Source organism: Talpa europaea, assembly GCF_964194135.1.
Source record: "Talpa europaea genome assembly, chromosome: 10".
Classification (NCBI taxonomy): Eukaryota; Metazoa; Chordata; class Mammalia; order Eulipotyphla; family Talpidae; genus Talpa; species Talpa europaea.
Window position 1 is genome coordinate 26,707,117 of NC_140077.1, and position 20,141 is coordinate 26,727,257.

The 20,141-nt window shown below is 38.9% G+C and overlaps 1 protein-coding gene across 1 annotated transcript in view; it reads right to left on the minus strand.

Moving 5' to 3' along the window:
* The window catches only part of TNKS2 (tankyrase 2), a gene marked incomplete at both ends in the record, with an annotated part of 60,135 nt that extends 42,363 nt beyond the window's left edge, over positions 1-17,772 (minus strand). The window contains 7 exons of the mRNA XM_084245113.1: positions 927-993; positions 3,299-3,393; positions 3,777-3,852; positions 4,663-4,699; positions 6,295-6,390; positions 7,340-7,564; positions 17,574-17,772. Of these exons, the coding sequence (XP_084101239.1) occupies positions 927-993; positions 3,299-3,393; positions 3,777-3,852; positions 4,663-4,699; positions 6,295-6,390; positions 7,340-7,564; positions 17,574-17,772 (795 nt within the window). The remainder of the gene's footprint in view (positions 1-926; positions 994-3,298; positions 3,394-3,776; positions 3,853-4,662; positions 4,700-6,294; positions 6,391-7,339; positions 7,565-17,573) is intronic.
* Positions 17,773-20,141: the final 2,369 nt, after the last annotated feature.

The following is a 20,141-nucleotide window of genomic DNA, read 5'->3' on the forward strand; positions in this document are numbered from 1 at the left end:
TTCTTGTTTTTAGGACGTTCTCTTCTATTTAAATTAAATGTGTACTTTTAACGTCGATCTATTGGTCTTTGGAGCAAAAGTGATCAGTATTCTTTGTGTATTTGAAGGCAACATGTTTTTCTTTTTGAGTCTAACTACCTTCAGATCCTTCACTCATCCTTCGTATCAGATGATTTCTAGACTACTTGTCATCCCACTGTCCCTAACTATTTTGGTTTAAAAGAGTAATTAAAAAAATACTGACAGCCTAGAATAACAACATATTCCCAAGGCAGTTTGAACAAAATCACAGTTGCTCTTGTCTCTGTACTATTACTGGAATAAAATCATGTTAGTTTTTTACCCTCACAATTTGTACAGAGTTCTGATCATGGAAAACGGTTACCATAGTTTGCTGTCAAATGTCACACTCTGCCATCAGACCCTTTAGCAAGTGTTCAAGTGCTGTCACCTGGCTTGGTGCTGCCTCAGCATCCTGCCTGTATTCTCAGTCCCTATCTACTTGCTTTATCCTGACTCTCCAAAACTTGATTACTCTGATAACTGCACCCTCACCTCTGCTAAGTTCCTCTCTATGCATAAACTCTAGGCAGCCTCCCACTCTTAGCGAACACTAGGCCTTAGGAAAAAACCAGTCAGTATTAAGTCCCAAAGAAATCTGTCTGATGGTTCAATCTCATCCACAATAACATTCCAAATTTTCTATTTTTAGCTCTAAAAACTTATGGTTTCTCAGATGCAAAACAAGCAGGTGCTAATTGATCAATTACCTACATTTTATAATGATTATAAATACGCCTTCAATAGCCACTGAGAACTAAAAATATATAGAAACATTAAAGTTATTAGGCTATGTATTTCAAATATATATGCTATGTATTTCAAGTAGTTTTACACTGTTGTAAGAAAAGTAGAAAAGAACTAACCTTGACCAGAAGTTCAGTTACTTCATAATGACCATAAGAACAGGCATTGTGTAATGGCACCAGATCACTACGATATGAGCAGCGAGGAAAAGTATGTTATTAGATTCCTTAGGCCTATTAATTTTAGGTAACTTTATACTTAAATTTAAACAGTAAATGGCTTATGTAACCTAATAAAAATATAAAATTAAATAATACCCCCTTGAATCCCAATTCCCAACACTTATAACTCCCAAAAGTCGTTTTTTAAAAAAAAAAATTTATTTTTATTTATGTATGCATACAAGAATTGGGGTACAGGGCCTCCCCGGTGGCGCAGTGGTTGAGTGCTGGGTTGCGAAGCTGCCCGCAGCCTCTGCAGTGCCGGTTCGATCCCCGGCTGCTCCCCGGCCACCAGAGGAGGGTCCCACATGGCGCGCTAGACCTCTCCTGCCGCCCGCTGCTCCCCTAGGCAGTGTACTTCAGTCCTTCTGCCTGTTCTGCATCCTGCTCTGACTCTGGTGAATTCTCTCACCCTCCTGCGCTTCTGACTATACCCAGTGCTTGCATAAATAAATAAATAAATATTAAAGGAAAAAAAAAATTAAAAAAAAAAAAATTGGGGTACAGGCCAGAGGTGGGGGGCGGGGGTGGTGAGAGGATTCACCAGAGACAGAGTGGGAACCAGAACAGGCAGATCTATTAAAATACACCGCTGAAGGGAGCAGCTGGCAAGACAGGAGAGGTTTGCTGCACCATGTGGGTTTATCCCTGGCTGGGGATTGAACTCATGCTGTAGTGGCTGGCAATAGCCTGACAGTGCGGAGACTTAACCCCTTGTGCCACCAGGGAGGCCCCCAAAAGTCTTTTCAATCAATCATCCCCCCCCTTAGTTTGGGCCTGTGTTATTACTCCCTGTACTACTGAAATAGGACCCCCACTTCAATTTATCCTCTACATGTCATTAGATTATTCTAAATGGTAAATACGATGCTATTATTCCTTTTTTAAATCCCCTTCACTGGTTCTTCCTTGATTTCAAAAGACAGTTCCAACTGCTTTGCCTGAAATACCCTAAGTGCCTTTCTACCCTTACCCTTCAGTGACACTATACTAAAACAACTGCAATTCTCCATATGCTTCCACACATAAAATCCCGTGCTTGAGGTATAGTTTTCCCTCCCTCTTGCAGCCTTGCTCACTTCTATACATCTTCCTGAAGTCAGAGTTCAATCACTATCCCTCTTTTGGGGGGGGGGGGAAATTTTTTTTTTTTGAGATCCTGTAAGGTAAAACTGCTATATTTCTTAAAAAACTAAAACTCAATTCCTTCATGATGGCAACAGAAGAAAAACTTTCTTCTGAAGTTACAGTGGAATCTTAAAATCTTTTTATCTTTAAGATTCTTTTATCTTTACGATATCTTTGGGTTGTTCCTTCTTGGGGTTACTTACTAAAAGTGAAATCAATGTTTTACTTCAAAATAATTTTCCCTCCTGGATTAGTGTATCACTATGTCTCTCACTCATTTGGCTTTAGAATTTGAAATGTACTCATCTTTTTATTCCTGTCACTCTCATCACTTCCAATAGTCAATAAATATTACCCATTGCTACATTTTTACTATTTCTCACACTTAAGTCTTATCATTTCCCATTCCCTTGCACTACTAATGATCTTCATTAAGCCTGAACCCCTGGAACATTTACTCTCCTAACTGCTTTTTCATTTTTTTTTGCCTCTAGTGTTACTCTTCAATCTATTCTACACAATATTGCCAGAAGGTGCCTCCTAACACACCCTTTTTAAAAGACTCACTCCCCTTAAAATTTTTCAGTGGCTATCACGACTCACACAATGAAGTCGAAATTCCTTTCTAATATACCAATCCTAGCCTTACCAACCCTAGCCTTCATTCTCCCTTATGTAAAACATCTACATCAGTCAAGCTGGTCTAGTCATTGTTTCTTTAAAAAGCTGTAAAACGTACGTTAGTTTCTTTACATGCTGTGTATATCCTTTAGTTCTAAAATGTGTTCTCTGCTTTCCTACATTGAGTCCAGGTCAAGTATCACCTGTTCTTGAAGCATTCCCCAACCACTCCAATCATTACTTAGCATTAGTTCCCTCCTAGGAACTCCTCTAGTACTATCCCTCTCTATTTATCACCTCACACTTACTGGAGAACTTGATAGTTGTCTCCTCATGACCCCTAAAAGGCAGAGTAAGCCTTATGAATAGTGTACTTAGTTCCCTGTGACCTCAGAGTAATATGTATATTGTAAAAGTAGTATGTATATTGTAAAGAAACATCATTTTTTTAAGATTACAGAGATTATTATAAGAACAGTAACATTTAAGAAATGCTCAGTGTTGATTAAATGCTTACTTACCCTTTATCTTTAGCATGGACATCAGCTCCATGTTGCAAAAGCAGTTGCACAATTTTTACTCTGTTATATCCTGCTGCCAAATGCAATGGAGTTGACTGAAATATTAACCAGACAAATTAATGAAATTTAAATGACTTTAAAAAAAGGTGCGCAAAAAAAGGTAAAAATCCAAACATAAAAAAACACACCACCTGGAAAAAAACTTTGTAATTTCATTGTCTAAATAGTTACAAGTTTGGTTTTACAAAATTCAATATATATAATGGAGGTATGGCATGAAAGTTTAGTGGTTCAATATCATAAATAGGAAGTAAATACTTAAATATTACTATCAATGAAGTTACACTAAAGTTTAGAATTAATCCAAATTACTGCTTACAGAAAATATCAGTATTCTCATCAAATGTTTTAACTTGTAAGATAAACACATTTTCATGTCACCAGGAAATGAACACAAACTTAATTGCAAAGTTAATACCTTTCTGCCATCACTTGCGTGACAATTGACATTTAAAGGTGTAAGTAGAGCCATCATTTTTTCCTCATTGCCACTCCTAGTGCACAAAAAAATTGTATTATAAATTTGCATTCTTTACTGGATCTTATTTGAAGACATGTAATGACCATTAAAAAAATTTCACTCTTGGGCCTCCCCTGGTGGTACAGCAGTTGAGCGTTGGGTAGCGAAGCTGCCCGCAGCCTCTGCAACGCCGGTTCGATCCCCGGCTGCTACCTGGCCACCAGAGGAGGGTCCCACATGGCGTGCAGACCTCGCCTGCTGCCCAGACCTCTCCTGCCATCCACTGTTCCCCTCAGCAGTGTACTTTGGTCCTTCTGCCTGCTCTGCTCCCTGCTCTGGCTCTGGTGAATTCTCTCACCCTCCATGCTTCTGACTGTACCCAGTGCTTGTATAAATAAATAAAAATAAATCTTGGGAAAAAAAAAAAATTTCACTCTTGAAATGTCAGAAGAAAAAAGAAAAATATCGAATTGTTTCACTTATAGGAGGAATATAGGGGAACCAAATAAGGGATCAGGGAAAAAAATAGTAACAAAAAATAAATTTGGCAGGCAACTATAAATCAGAGACATTTTGTGGGGGAGAGGGAGGGAGAAGGATCAGAACAGGGGAGGAAAGAGCACAGGGGACTATGGAGATGGTGCGTGGGTGAATTGGTGGTGGGAATTCTATGGGGACTACATATGAAAGGAGAAAGCAAACATTGTACAAAAATGAACAATGATGTAAAATATACATAAATAAATTGCAATAAAAAATTTCACTCTTCAAGTTTAATTACTGTAATAAATAAATGGTGACATATTCATGGTAATACTTAATAATTGTTAATACTAGTACACACCTGGCACTTTCCAAGAGTTCATCTTTCTTATATTCACCTGGGAATTAGGAAAAAAAAAGTAGAAATTAAAAAAATTTCTTTATACATTGACAATTTTATGCATAAAGTTGCTCACTAAACTACATTTAAAGTATGCAAATGTGGAAGAAATCTCCAATAAAAGGAAAATGTTTAATCAACAGATTCCAGTACAGTTAAAAAATAATTTTGTGAAGAACATGGAACACTTCATATAATGAAGTGTTACTCCAACTATTAGAACACAATGTGCACAAAAAAGTAAAGCCAAGAAAGAAATATACCAACATTATAACAAAGTTTATCTTGGGTGATGGTTATAGGTGAGCTTTTCCTTTTCTTTTCTTCTCAAATTTTCTAAAATCAGTATATTATATTTATAATAGACAAAATGTATCCCCAACTTCATTCAAAATGAAAACAACACCCATTACATCCATACTGCAGAAATGACATTCTATAACATATCAACTTAACAAAATCATTATTAAACATTTTTATAAATGTGGAAAATTTTCAAACCTAATTTATGCTACTTCAAATACATACAAATAAAAATAGGATTAAAATAAAAATTTTTATGTTTATAGCTCTTATATTTACAAATTAATGCAAACTATAACTTAAATGCAACTTAAATTAACATAATTTAACATATGGCTCATTGATTTGCTGAAAGGATACCCAAACCTACTTCCCACAATACAAATCATGTACTGATTAGTAGTGCAAAATTTCTTTTGAGCTCGAAGATATTTTTAGAATGGTGAAAGCAAAAAATGGCATGGAAAAATGAAGGAAGAAATGAACATAGAATCATGGTTATAGTAATAGTTCACTTTTCTGGAATCTACGACACTAGCAAAAAGTCCAAGCAAAAAAGCTCACGGCAGAACCCTTCAGGATCTTGACTATTAGATTAGACATAATTCTAATAGTGATCACATACCAGATAAAAATCCAGAAAATAATATGGCGGAGAGTTGATGCTTAAGAGGAAACACTTAAAGGAGAAAATATGGCAAGTAAATATTACAACTCAAAAAGTTTGACAGTCTAAAATGAACCTAGCAACCACAACCTTATAATTCTTAATAGGTTTCAAGGAAATGAAAGTGTTATAGTAGAGTACAATAATTGGCACATTTCATGGTACCAAAACTGGTGTGCTCAGAATTCTCTGTTTAGAAAAATAATAGAATGGCTAAAGATTTTTGAAAGGATTTCATTTAAAAAAAAAAAGTTAAAATACATTTTAAAACGAGGATAATAAACAAATGGATAAACACAAGTTATCTGAAAAATTCAAATATCAAAAGAAAGTCCTGAATACATGAGAGTAACACAAAATTATCTACCACCTTGTCCCCACTAAGAAGGTAATCACAAATTTGCACAATTTAAAAGGGGAGGGGGAGAGGAAAAAAGCTTTACCTTTACCTTTCCTAGTTAAGAATTAAATACCAATTGTCCAGATGTAGGAAAGGAAAACAACTGAACTGATACTTATAAAAAGCTGGCTGAGGTCATTAACTGCAGGATGGGATCTGTCTACCTAGCAAACTTGTACTTTATATTCTTCATCGAATACCCAAAGAGAGTACGCAGACTTACCAGTCAGCACTGCTTTGGCAGATGGGTCTGCTAAATCCAATGCTGTCCTTCCATCTGTATTTCGGATGGTCGGCTCAGCTCCATGTTGCAAGAGCACTGCAAAATAGCAACACTACCTTTCCAAATGGTAATCATGACAATTTGATTTTTGCAAATCATTTTTTCAAAAGTTCTGGTTCAGAAGTTTCAGTTATTTCAAGACCTTTCATATCCTACTAGCATAGCAAATGCATTTTTAAGATAATCATATATATAAAACATGCCATTATTGAATATATTAGATTGATCCATAAAATTTATAAAGATTTGGATTGCCCTGGAATAGGGACCTATTCACATACACACACACAAGTCACAAAGGTAAATTCTTGAAAGAAATAAAAGAGAATATTCTCTATGGGGTTAATTAGCCACAAATAAAAGCTGCCACGTTACAAACCCAAAGCTCACAAAAAGAGACAACTTGTGCTATGCTCTGCATAAAGACAGTTTAGCATACTCTATAAATAAGGAGCTATGGGAAGAAGCTATGGGAAGACAGAAAGCAAGTCCAGTTCCAGTTCTTTGATAGTGTTCATGTTCATCCCACTCTATTCCTATTTGTAACAGTTCTGTTGACTAGAAATAAAATGTGAGTCACATAGGTAATTTAAAATTTTCTAGTAGCCACATTAAAAAAATAGGTTAAATTAACTTTAATAGCTTTTATTTAATACAATATACACAAAATATTGTCATTCAACATTTAGATTTATATCATAATTAATACAAAGTTAATAAGATAATTTGCATGCCTTTTCTCATACTGTCTTTGAAATCTGGTTCATATTTTCCCCGTATAGCATCTCAATTTGGACTAGTTACAATTCCTTAGTTACCATAACAGGCAGTGCAGATCTTTATATCTGGAAAACCCCACATTATTAAAGCTAATTATTTTTATGTCTGACACTCAGGTATCAATGAGGGCAGGGTTATCAACAAAGGGCAGTAGCAATGTAAGATAACACAAAGGAAAAGAGACTTGGAAAGCAAGCAGTCTTACCAATGCAAACATCAATCTTTCCTTTAATTGCAGCTTCATGGAGAGGAGTATAATTCCAATTATCACGAGCATTTGGGTCTGCACCATGTCGCAAAAGGAGATTGACTACTTCAGCATGACCAAAAGAACACGCATTATGAAGAGGAATAAGCCCTCCATCATCACGTGCTTGGACATTTGCACCATTCTGAAGCAAATATTCAACTACATCTTTCCGCCCAAAACCTGGAAGAAAACAAATTATCCGCATTTAAATTCTCTCAAATTATAGAAGTCATACTACAAAGTTTTGGGATGGGGAAAAAAACCAACAATTCATTGATGGAACGGTGGTCTTAATTATAATACTAATATTAATGAAAAAATCAATGGGTTTCTCAAATGCATTTGGGGGTATTACTAACCTTAAAGAAAGTTATGAAATAAGTGCCTGAAAGTTGAAAGTTCAAATGTTTGATGCTCTACAATAGCATTTTAAATTGCAAATAGAAAATTCCAGATAGTGTACATACATTTTCATTTGTTTAAAAAACATAATATATGAAAATGTATTTAAATCACTATCTTAAGAAATAGTGATAGGGCCTCCCTGGTGGTGCAAGGGGTTGAAATGCAACCTATGAAGCTGTCCACAGCCACTGCAAGCACGAGTTTGATCCCAGGCCAGGGAGCTGCCCACATGGTGCAGCAGACCTTTTCTGACTCGCCTGCTGCTCCCCTCAGCAGTGTATTGCAGTCAGTCCACCTGTTCTGCTCCCCACTCTGTCTATAGTGGGTCCACTTGCCCCCCCCCCCCGACCAGCACTTCTGGCCTGTACCCTAGTTCTTGTGTGCATAAATAAACAAATCTTTTAAAAAAATAGATGGCTGAAAATATTAACTGAACTCTTTATTAGTTTATTTTAATATTGCTAGGCTTGTGTCACAAAGACAAACATCTTGATTCTCTCTACTAAAGAGCTCACAATTTAAGATGTGAAGAAACAAATAAGAACCAACTGACACAATATAATTGTTGTAATAAAGAAATGTGTGAAATGCTAGAAGAGGTCAAAGAAGAGAAGACCTAAACTGGGTGAAAGCAGAAAGGAGGAAGGATTACCCCAGAGATTCTAGTGATGACACCTGAACTGAAAGTTTATTAAAAAAGGGATCATTAGGAGAATGAGGAAAGCGGGTGGGGAAAGACCTGAGCAAGGAACAGTACTGACACCCCCAGCATGAAACAGTCTATCATTTATAAGTCAGGACCCAGAATGCGTAAGTAGGCACTTGCCAGATCAGGGAGAACCCTATATATCCTGCTAAGGTGGCATCAGGACTTTATCCTATAGACCAGTGTTTTACAAACTATTTTCAAACAGCTGATTTTAAAGAAGTTTTATATAAAATTCCAATTTGCCATATTCACTGCTAAATACCCAATGCCTGGTTTGTAGATGACACTCATAGTTGCAAATTAACTGAATCTGATTTAATGAAATAAAACTATTCATGATGAATTCTTCTCACCCTCAAAAGTCCTCTTTATCCCCAAGACACCTTTTAGAAACAGTATGAAAAATACTGCTAAAAGTTATCAATAGTTGGGGGGCCTTCCTGGTGGCACAGGGGTTAATTAAAGACAGTGCTATCAGGCTATTGCCAGCCAGTGCAAGAATTGGCACTTTGGGGGGAGGGGGGAGTTATCAACAGTTAATGAAGGACAGTCAAATACCTACTAAAACTGCCACTGAAAAAAAACAAACACTGCTCTGCATCTTCTTCTAAAAAGGTCCAATAAGGGCCTCCCTGGTGGTGCAGATGATTTGGCGCAGTGCTGTGAAGTTGTCCGCAGCCTCTGCAGCGCGGGTTCAATCCCGGCTAGCCAGGGAGATGCCCACATGGTGCAGGAGACCTCTACTGTCTCGCCCGCTGCTCCCCTCAGCAGTGTATTTTAGTCAGTCTGCCTGTTCTGTTTCCTGCTGTCTCTGGTGAGTCCTCTCACCCTCCTGCACATCTGGCCTGTGCCCCAGTTCTTGTATGTGTGAATAAATGAATCTTAAGAAAAAAAAAGAAGGGGGGAAAAAAAAGTCAAACAAACCTTACGGTTAGGTTTTTCTGAATCTTTAGTTACCCAGAGTAAATACAGAGAGACAGAGAGAAGAGAAAACTAATAGTATCTTGCAACTTCTTTAATTTGGGGAAAGGAGAGAAAAGGGGATAACTATCAGATCTCTGAGATACAAAATAACATAGGAGGTTTTGTGGGAGAATATCTGTTTTCGGAACTGCTTAGTTTGAGGTACTTGTGGGACAAATAGTAAGGAGATGGTTCTGTGGATCTTGACTCAGGACAACAGCTTGAGCTGGAGACTGACATTTTGAAGTCATAACCATAAAGATGTTATTTGAAGTCATGCACAAAAATGAAGTTGTTTAATGAGAACCAGTTTTCTACCTATTTTGATCAAAGTGTACTTCTTACCAAAAAGCAGTCCCATCTCATCATGTCTCTCTGTAAGAGAAAAGAAAGGACTAGAAATCTTCCTCACCTTTTCAAGGTAGTGTTTGCCACTCCCCTTATATCTCCCTCTGTACCAGATCATTCCTATCAGCATGTAAACATGTTCCAGTATGTTCCATTTTATAAAAAATATTCTCCCAGAACCCACATTCCCATTTCTTTGCTTCCATGCATAACCAAAATTCTATGAGTTGTTGTGGTCAACTCTTTCACCTTCTATCCACTCTTCCAAATTCAATCTAGTTTCTTGCTTCCAACTGCTTTCATCAAGGTACATAAAATTTCCATGTTGTCAAATCCAAAGGACACATGACTGCTCCCATTTGAATAGACCTCTCAGCAACAACTGATTCCTGAAACACTCTTTAAAGTTTCTATAACATCACACTCTCCTGGTTTTCTTTCTTCCTCATCCAGCAATTTAACAAATAAATGATCAGGGAATATTTACTATGTGACAAACATATTTCTGAGTGAGACATACCAGTGAACAAAATAGAACAGATCTCTGCCTTTGTGAAGGTTCTATTTTATGGAGAGAGGGAAGATGAGCAATGCAAAAAATAAGTGTATTAGAAGGCAATTAGGAAAAGCAGAATAAGCACTGATCAGGGTGTGTGTATGGGGGGGCAGTGATGGAGGGGAGTTATAAAGGTGAGTAGGGAAGTGAACACAGGTCTTGCTGAGATGGTGACAGCTGATCAGAGGCTTCAAAGAAAGGGAGTTGGTTTTACTGGCCAATCATTCTGCTATGGCCGGAAAGGTCTGCTGTTTGAGTGGGCCTTTCTCTACTTCTCTAACTTCACTTCATACTATTCCCCTTTTTCAAGCTATGATCCACTTTCTTTTGAGTTCATCAACTCTGGCAATGTTTTCCAGTGACTGGGTACATGCTACCTCTCTACCTGAACTGTCCTCCCTTGCTTTTTGCATTCCTCACTTTTACTCACTGCCTAAGCTGTTTGAAAGTCTCCACCTTAGGAAGTTATCCTGACCACCCTATCAAAGGCAGCTCACTCTGCCCATCCAATTATTTCCTACCTTAACCCTACTCTGTATGTTTGGTCCTCCCTCTCTTACTACAGTGGAATGTAAAGTTCCAGAAAAATAGGGATTTGTCTTTGTTCACAGCAGTATCCCCTGGCACTTAATAAAATTGGCAATTACTATTTGCTTATTCCCCGGAGTCTTACTTTCCGTAACGGATGAGCTATGTCTATCTTAGTTCATTATTACCTCTCCCAGCACCCTTTACAGTGCATGGTATACACCAATTTATTGGTAACAGCTACCAGCTGAATTAATCATCATGGTATGAGAAAAAGAGACTGAGAAGTAAAACTAAGAAAGCATGACACTGAAGAAGTCAGGTTGGAAAATTTCAGAGAGAAAAAAAGACAATCTGTTGCCACTACACTCTGACTGCAGTCTTCCTGGGCACCATTAATCACACTATCCTTCCCAAGTGCACCATCTACAGTTGCCCCAAAAACAGATTCTGCTATCCCAGCTGTTCACCCACCTGGAGGAAGTATTTTTATACAAGACTTCTTAAATTGGAAAGAGAAAAGGAATCAGAATAAAGAAAAGTTAGTAAAGGTACCACCCACTATGTCAAGTTATTTGACATATCCAAGCATTTCTAGAAGGATCACTATTTTTTCAGTGGTGATCAACGTATGTGAAGTAATCAAAACAGGTTAATGTCCCAAAAAAGGGTGGGCATAGAGATTGTTAGAGTAGAGCTTTCAGTTGTTAATAAGAGCCAGTGTCAACTAGTAAGGTATCTCCAAAGTTGGTGATCTAGCAGCACAAAAGACTAGTCGCCTTTTGTCAAAATATCATTAGGTAAAGAAGAAGGTTGCTTTAAACCAGAGTTAGGGAGAGCTAGATTCAGTACTAACATGTATGACTAAATACTGAAATTGAAGTATCTGAGGAGATGTGGGTAGCAAGGTCAAGTGATTATATCTATATAGCTACCAGCAGTTCAAGACACAGATGACTTCTACTTCAACAACTTTGTATCAACACGGTTAGTCAGATGTCTGAAACCTATGTGGATACTGAAGTCAGAGATCAGCAGTTTTCAAAGTCACATTGTAAGCCGAGGTCATGAAAAGTCTGAGATTTAAATGTCTGAAGCCATTTTTTGGCACGAAAGGAAATTCTTTAGAGGGGGATTATGTCTAATTTTTAAAATCTTCCACCTTTGGGATTTGGTGAAACCTTCAGATTTAAGATGCTTCCCAAACTCTGAGAGTTAATCCCTGATGAAATCGCCATTCTTATGCTCTCAAGATTAGTTCAAAGCACTTTTGTTAAGTACTCATTTCTCGAAGAAAAAATAGTTTTGTGGGCATATTCTGATCATGTTCTCACTGGCCAGGTAAAAGGAGAATAGGCATATCCTTAGTTTTAATGCCAATCTTCATATCTTAAGGATTTCTTTACAAAGGAACAAGAGGCCTTAAGGATGGCCTCAGGATACACAGTGGTTTACTTTGTAATTATGGAACAGCCCTCCTCTGTAAACAATGTATGTGTGAAAACTTTAATGAAACCATACACTGAGTGAATCCATTATAAAGCTCTGACAGTGAAACAAAGCAAGTTTATTTGGGAAAAGTGTGCTGCTCAATAAAGTGTACATCACTGAATGGTAGGTACTGCATCCTGTCCATTTCTCTTCATCAGCCAAGGCAGTATCTAGCATATCACGGCACTTGATAAGAATTTGTTTAATGCACGTCTAATTCTCTGCTGGCATAGTAAATAAATGACTCTCATAGAGAATATGGAGTTGATTTGTGGGCACTAACAAAAGCAGTCTATTTAATTTCTCTCTTGTCAAACTGTACTACCTACATACCATGAGTTTTAGCAGTTCAGGAACTATCTTTCCAAACATGACTATTGTTAACGTATCATATTTTGTGTTATATTGGAAACATGCTTTCATCTGAAATGAATGGCTTCCAAGAATCAGCCAGGGGATAAAACAAATTAGGTTCTTAGAAGTTTCACTGAGTTACTTTTTTTACTCATGTAGCCCTCCTTTTTATAATAATCCCAAAGTGGGATGAACTATTGGTCCAATGTGAAATGATGGTGATGTCCTGCCAACCTGGTACAACAAGTGGTTTGTCAGAAGAAGTTCATAAAGAGAAAATGCCATGAAACAGAGAACTCCTCTGTTCTGGAAGATGGCAATATATAACCAAACAGCCTATAGCTTTCACTTACACGGCAGGACTCTTGTTACATTTTTTCTGAGGTATGTCATTTTAAATTTCTCATTTATTAACTTCAGTCTACTAAGATCCAGACAAGGTACTTCTCACACATATTTCTTTAGAATGAAGAATACCCAGGAGAATGTTTTGCCCACAGGAGAATGTTTTGCCCAGGTCAGACTATTTGATGACCAGGAGAAACATGAAAAAGAATGTCATGGCCTCTGAGGTCATGAAATTCTAACACTCTGAATGGGGAAGTACTGAAACAAGCACTCCAAACTAGTTGTTACTGATTTTTTTTTTAAAGATTTATTTATTTATTTGTTTGTTTGTTTGTACATACAAGCACTGGGTACAGTCAGAAGCGTGGGAGGGTGAGAGAATTCACCAGAGCCAGAGCGGGGAGCAGAGCAGGCAGAAGGACCGAAGTACACTGCTGAGGGTAGCAGCGGGTGGCAGGAGAGGTCTGCGCGCCATGCGGGACCCTCCTCCAGTGGCCAGGGAACAGCCGGGGATCCCAGCGCTCAACCACTGCGCCACCGGGGAGGCCCACTGTTACTGATTTAAATTGCCGACTCCTAAGTCAGCAAGAGAAGAGGGAAAAGTACGTGTAGCTCTAGTCTTAATGATAAACTGTGAGATCTGATGAATCAAGATTCTGTATTTTTAAAGACTTGTCTTTACCTGGTATCAAGGTTTTCTGCTGATGTAGAATTTAATCATCTCCCACAGCAAAACTAATCCTGGAAACAATAATCTACAATTCTAGTCCTAGGTAAGGAATATGGATGCATTTTGTTCACCCGCATAATTATGAATTGGTCTACACCCAAAAGAAGGGAATGCCATTGAAAGGTTCAAGGAGGTCTTCAACAGCACCATCTGGATATGAAAGTAACCACAAAAGTATTATCTTTTGTAGCTGAGCTGTTAAAATCTTCAACTGGAGGAATCATTCCACTTTCTTAAACCAGTCAGATTTGGACCTGTTGGTCCAATTGCCCACTCTATGCAGAATTTCTTTCTACAACCTCTATGAAAGATGCCAATCCAGACACTCTTTGGACATCTGTAGTCAATTCCGTGGTTGCACAGAATGCTAAAGGTAGTGTAATGCTGAGCAACCTTCTACCTACTAGCCCTAGTTTTGACTTCGGAAATACACAAGTAACATTCACTTAGTTTTCTATATGACTGACTGTGAAGACGGTAACATTACTCAACTTTAGTCTTCTCTCACCTCTAGAATAAGAAACTCTGGTTTTCCTATGTTTGTATGGTAAATTTCAGATGCTCTAATTCCACTCCCCCCACCTATAATTAAAAAAAAAAATGCAGTTTACCCAACTGATAATTTTAAATGACCTTTAGTCTGTTTGGTTCAGTGTACCTGGCTGAGTAACACACCACAAATACATGGCTATAACACACAACACATTACAAATATGAAACAAGTGTTACCTTATGTAGTCGGAACTCTCCAATTTGAGGGTGTGTGTGTATGTAAATCTCTTTCCACTCTTTTTCACCCAAATTTCTTGAACCTAATAAATGATTTTATTATTTTTTTTCTCTAGTAAATGGTAACTCTCTGTGCACCTCAAACTTAAGATTCCCCAGGCATGGAATTCTATTCTCTCCTAGGTTCTTCGTTCTCTGATTCTAGAGAATGCTATGTATTTCTTTTATTGGCTATGATAGACATCAAGATGATTTTCTCCCAAATTTTCTGTCACTTACTGTTCAGAAATAAATTCAGAGAAACAATCTCCTCTACTGAAATTTGTTGTTTTCCTAGGGGTTACACTGTCAAGAATTTCAGATGCTACTGCTTTAGAAAAATTAAGAGTTGCAGCCTCCCTACCACCAACTTGCCTCTACAAGTTCTGTGATGTGTCACAAAAAAAAAAAAATCACAGTTTTGCACTGTGTGTGAGGGGGTTGGGTGGGGGAGGGAGGGGGGGAGGTGGGTGGATTAAAGAGGAAACAATTTTTCTCCTAAGAAATGACTTAACCATACTTACTGAGAAGAAATATAATCTAGTGCAATAAGAAAAAACACTTAATAAAGTTGCTGTTTATGCTAATTACATTTTTCATTAACAGAAGTTAACTCCTTTGGGACTAGCGAAAGATAATTCTTTTAACTGAATTAAGATTTTTATATGAAAAAAAGACCAATTTTTTTTCTGAACTGTTGTTCTACCATGATTTATTTTCATTGATCTGCACATATCTTTCATTTTTGTTCCTTGAAAATTAAACTAATGGGCTATGGTGACTTGGTGGTGGGTCCACTATGGTGGCAATACCAGATGGGGAAATCCAAATACTATCTCAATTAAAGATAAATTAAAAAAATCAAAACTGAAAGACAAAAACATGCCCGCCCCATAAAACTCCAAACTTTTATTGGCTTTTTACATACTTTATATTGTAGCTTACTCTGTGATACAAACACAAGAACTTTTGCTTGGTCTGGCAGTTACATAGGACCAATACCTATAACGAGCTTCCAAAGGCAAGCATACATGCACATTAACATATCTGGTAATTCACTATGTACAAAAGAGATTATGAAATCTATTCTCCATATATTAAATGTAAATGCAATTGGATGCATTTATTTCTAAGTAAGGAAAACAGGTCCTTTTTCATTAATCTAATAATACAGACTAAATTTACATAGCTAATAAAGAAGTTTCTTATATACCTGGATTTAAATTCGGGGCTTTAAAAACTCTGGTTTAATGAAGACATTACTAATTTTTACTTTATTACCCCTTTTATACCTTAAGTCTTTAAGGTATAAACTCATAAGATTAATTTTATAATCTGTGCCGGATAACTGGGTAAACTGGTTCCAAAAGTTTTCCACTAGGAAATCTATGCAAAAGGTAGTTTGAAATGGAGGGACAAAACTGATTATGTGATGGTGGGGGAGGAACAAGGTAAATAAGCTAATCCCATAACCTTAAACCTCTAAATATTACTATTTTCAGATGTGGACTCACTAATACAACAAATTCTTGAAAGGTAGCAACTAAGATCTTCCTTGGTTATTTTTATCCCACAGATCAAGTGAATAGAATCTAGGTAACACTACCCTTTGGATTATGTATCAGTTGGTTAAGAGGGTTTGCCAAATCACTTGTTTAATGTTGACTACATGGTCAAACAGGGAAATCTAAATCAACTAATGAAAGGCAGCAGTGATCACCAAATTTTTAGGCAAAATGGTGAGATCTGACTTTAGTATTCTTCTACCTTTCCTTTCCTCTGCCCACAGGTATATATTTCTAGTTCTACCAAGGGACTCCCCAAACTTTCTCCCTTAAAGACTCTCCAAATTGGAAACCAAAGAAGTTACAACTGATCAAGACAGCATACCAACTATTAGTATTTACATTTTGAAACGTAAATACTGGTTAATGCAACTGGTTAAAGCAAACAAATCTCCAATTGGTAGAAAGTGTAAAAGCAATGCCTGCAAACAAGAAAATCTTCTCGTGCATTCTTTCTGCTCACCATTCCCACTTTAAAAAAAAACCAGGAGAGTTTTTTAAATACTTTAAAATGTGTTCTCCTTTTCTTGCTTTTTCAAAAAAAATTACTTGAAAAATCATGTCATACACGAAATTAAAAACCAGGACTATCTTAAGCATGAAAACCTATTCCCATTTTCAGGAAAAAATGGCTCACTTGAGGTTAGAGGCAGTCACGATCTTTCCTCAAAATTAAAAGTATAAAGGAAGTCTCTAGTTTCTAAAAAACCTTCAATTTAACATGTTTTAATCATGAACCTCGTATATATTTAAACTCATTCATTCTAAATCTCAGAATGAAACCAAGTTAGTTGCAATTTAAATGTTAGATCCAAGCTGCACCAGTTTTCCTCTTATCTTACCACTTCCCATCCCAACTTCTGTGCATGGTGGAGACTACCGCCTGCACCCAGCCTAAGCCAGATTTCAGTTCTCCCAGAAACCTGCTAATAATGACTGCCGACCCTGATAAACCAAATCAACACGGATGCGTAGGTGGCCAATTAAGTTACTCTCAAACCACATCCCTGCATTTTACAAAGGCCTTTAAGACCTTAGTCCAAAGAACTGATAAGAGGATTGAAAGAGGACTTCTGCAAAAGGATAGAGTCTGGAGATAGCTGCCCTTTCAAATCCCAAGTCTACCGAATCTCCTACTCTTCCTGGCACGAAGAGGCCTTTCAGGTAGCAAGGCCGGAAGGGGCTACAAGCACAGTTGGTGCAAAACAAAGCAAACAACAACCACCTCCCTCCAGCGAGCCAGCGAGTGCGGAACGCTCTCCCCCCGGCCCAACCCCCTCCGTTCCCACTCAACGCCAGACAGGAGACTGCGACGGGAGCCCGAGGGGGTAAGGCAGTGGGCGGAGGAGCAGCGCCCGGTTTCCGGCCCGCGAGCCCCGGGTGGGCAGGTGGGGTGGCCGGCGACTCGCTCCGGCCTCGGTTACCTGCGGCGAAGTGGAGTGGGGTGGATTTCCTGCCCGCGGTGTCGCGGCTGTTCACCTTCTCCGGCGTCACCAGCCTCTTGACTCGCTCCACGTCCCCGTTGCGGCACGCCTCGAACAGTTCGCGGGCGGCAGGCTCCACGGCGTCGGCCGCCGCGCCCGCGCAGGCCGCGCCCCCACCGGCGCAGCGGCGGCCCGACATGATCCTGGCCGCCGCCGCCGCCAGGAGCAGCGCCAGCAGCGGCAGCAGGAGCCCCGGCCCCGCGAGCAGGAGGGCGAGGCCCCCCGAGGCAGACGTGCTCAGGGCCCGGGCCGTTCGGCTCCCTGCTGTCACCGGGCTCGGCGCAGTCCCATGGCCGCGCCGCTGCGAGCTCCCCGCACGGCCCCGCGGCCCCCGGCTGCCCCGCGGTGGCGGCGGAGGCAACGCGAACGCGCCGGCCGAGCCCCGAAGCGACGCGGCGGCGGAAGCTGGCAAGGCCCCTCCTGCCAGCTCCGCGGAGCCCGGGTGCGCACGTGACGTCGCGTCGCGCGTGCGCACTGGTCGCGGGCTGGCTGGGCTGGTCTCGGCGAGCGGCGCCTCGCGCAGGGGTTTGTGGGAAATGTGAGACGGGAGGCTTTGGCGGTGGGAGGAGAAGGCGGAGGGGTTGCCTCGTCTCGCCGCCATCTTTGCGGTGGGGTTTGCTGGAGTGCAAGGACTTAACGTGTTGTTATTTTTTAAGGCAGGGCTTTTCTAAACTGTATTTCCTTGCTGTTGTTACACTGCAAAAGACACTTTGAAAGTTTTTCACCCTCCCCCCAATCCCCTCGCAATCTTGCATATTGTTTTGGAATTCTTAGTGTGGAAATTTTACATTTTTTCACTTTCCATGATCTAGCTCCTGGGGGATTTCTTTTCTGTGTGGTGTTTTTTTTTGTTTTTTTTTTCTTTTCTCTCTCACTCTCTCGCTTCCCTTCCTCAAAACTGCTATTTTGTTTTCCTCTAAGTTACTTCTCGGAAATGAATAGATTGCTTTCTACTTGATGGGAAATTTGGATGAGTTTCCAGAAGATGATTTAAAGGAAAGCAAAGAAAGTTTATCTCAATTCAAAATTAACAGTCATTGCGAGGGATGGTTTTGATAACTCTTTCCATAACTGGGTCTTTAGCTCAGAACTAACTAAAAGGGCCCATCTGTCAATCAGTAAGATACTAACTTGGTTAAGGTGTATAAACACTGTATACACATCACCAACAAAGTTTGTGAGCTGTGTTTTTTCTGTCACCAATGAAGCAAGAAAAGGACAAAATCCTCAAGCTTAAGGTTGTGTGCACATTGATGTAGCTGTTTGTGAACATTCCCTACTTTGTCCCCTAGCCTCAAACCCTTTTAAAGGGTCACAAAAGGATGAATACTGACCTTTGGCATGTTGACAAGTGTTCCCCCTGTTCTCTTAACTTTTAACCTGTTTTTCAGGAAATTCAGTTTTTGTTTGGGAATGTTGAGTCACTACTGTGTTAAAAGATAAGAGGATGTTTGTACACTTTGAGAAGTATTTTTATAAGTATGTAAATCGTGCAGCTATAGCTACAATAATATCTATTGTATAAATTTATATTGCATTTTTATTAATATAATGAATATCTTGAACCCACCTAAGAACTAGAACATGACCAATAATACTATTGTGTCTATCATATTTCTTCCTTATTACATCCACTCGTGAAAGGCACTCGTAAATTTTATTATTTCTTATTTGCTAATTTCTTATTAATCCCTTCTCATGTGTGTTATCCCTTAACAACATATTTTTCAGTTTTACTTGGTTTTGACCTTTATAAAAATACCAGTCTTTATGATCATTGTTATGGAAATGTTTATGAAACTCATGCATTCATTTTTATTGCTTTAAAGAGTTGTCTTGTGGGAATATACCACAAATTTACAATTCTGGACATTTGATTTTTTCCCCCAATTTCTTTGTTATTATGGAAAACAGTGCTATGAACATGCCTATATATTTTCCTGTTGCACATGTGCGAGTAAACTTTTTGACCACTACTCACGGTATGAGAAATGCAATTAGTGTTGTGAACCAGTTAATACTCACATACATAAAACAAAAGTTTCACAAAGTAATAAGGCAATATTCACCTCTCTGATGTTCAAAAAAAATTCTAATTATGTCATGAACACATAAGTGGTGACCCAAGGTTTGAAAAACTGTGGGAATGGACTACCTAGGAATGGAGTTGCTGAATTACGCCTAAGGAATGGGAATGTTCACTTTACAACTTAGTGCCAAATTGTTTTTCAAAGAAATTGTTACATTAATATAATGCCCATCAGCAGCATGTAGGAGTTTTATTTTTCATTTCTTTCTTTTTTTTTTAAAAGATTTATTTATTTATTCATACAAGAACTGGGTACAGTCAGAAGCACGGGAGGGTGAGAGAATTCACCAGAGCCAGAGCGGGGAGCAGAGCAGGCAGAAGGACCGAAGTACACTGCTGAGGGGAGCAGCGGGCGGCAGGAGAGGTCTGCGAGCCATGTGGGACCCTCCTCCGGTGGCCGGGGAGCAGCCGGGGATCCA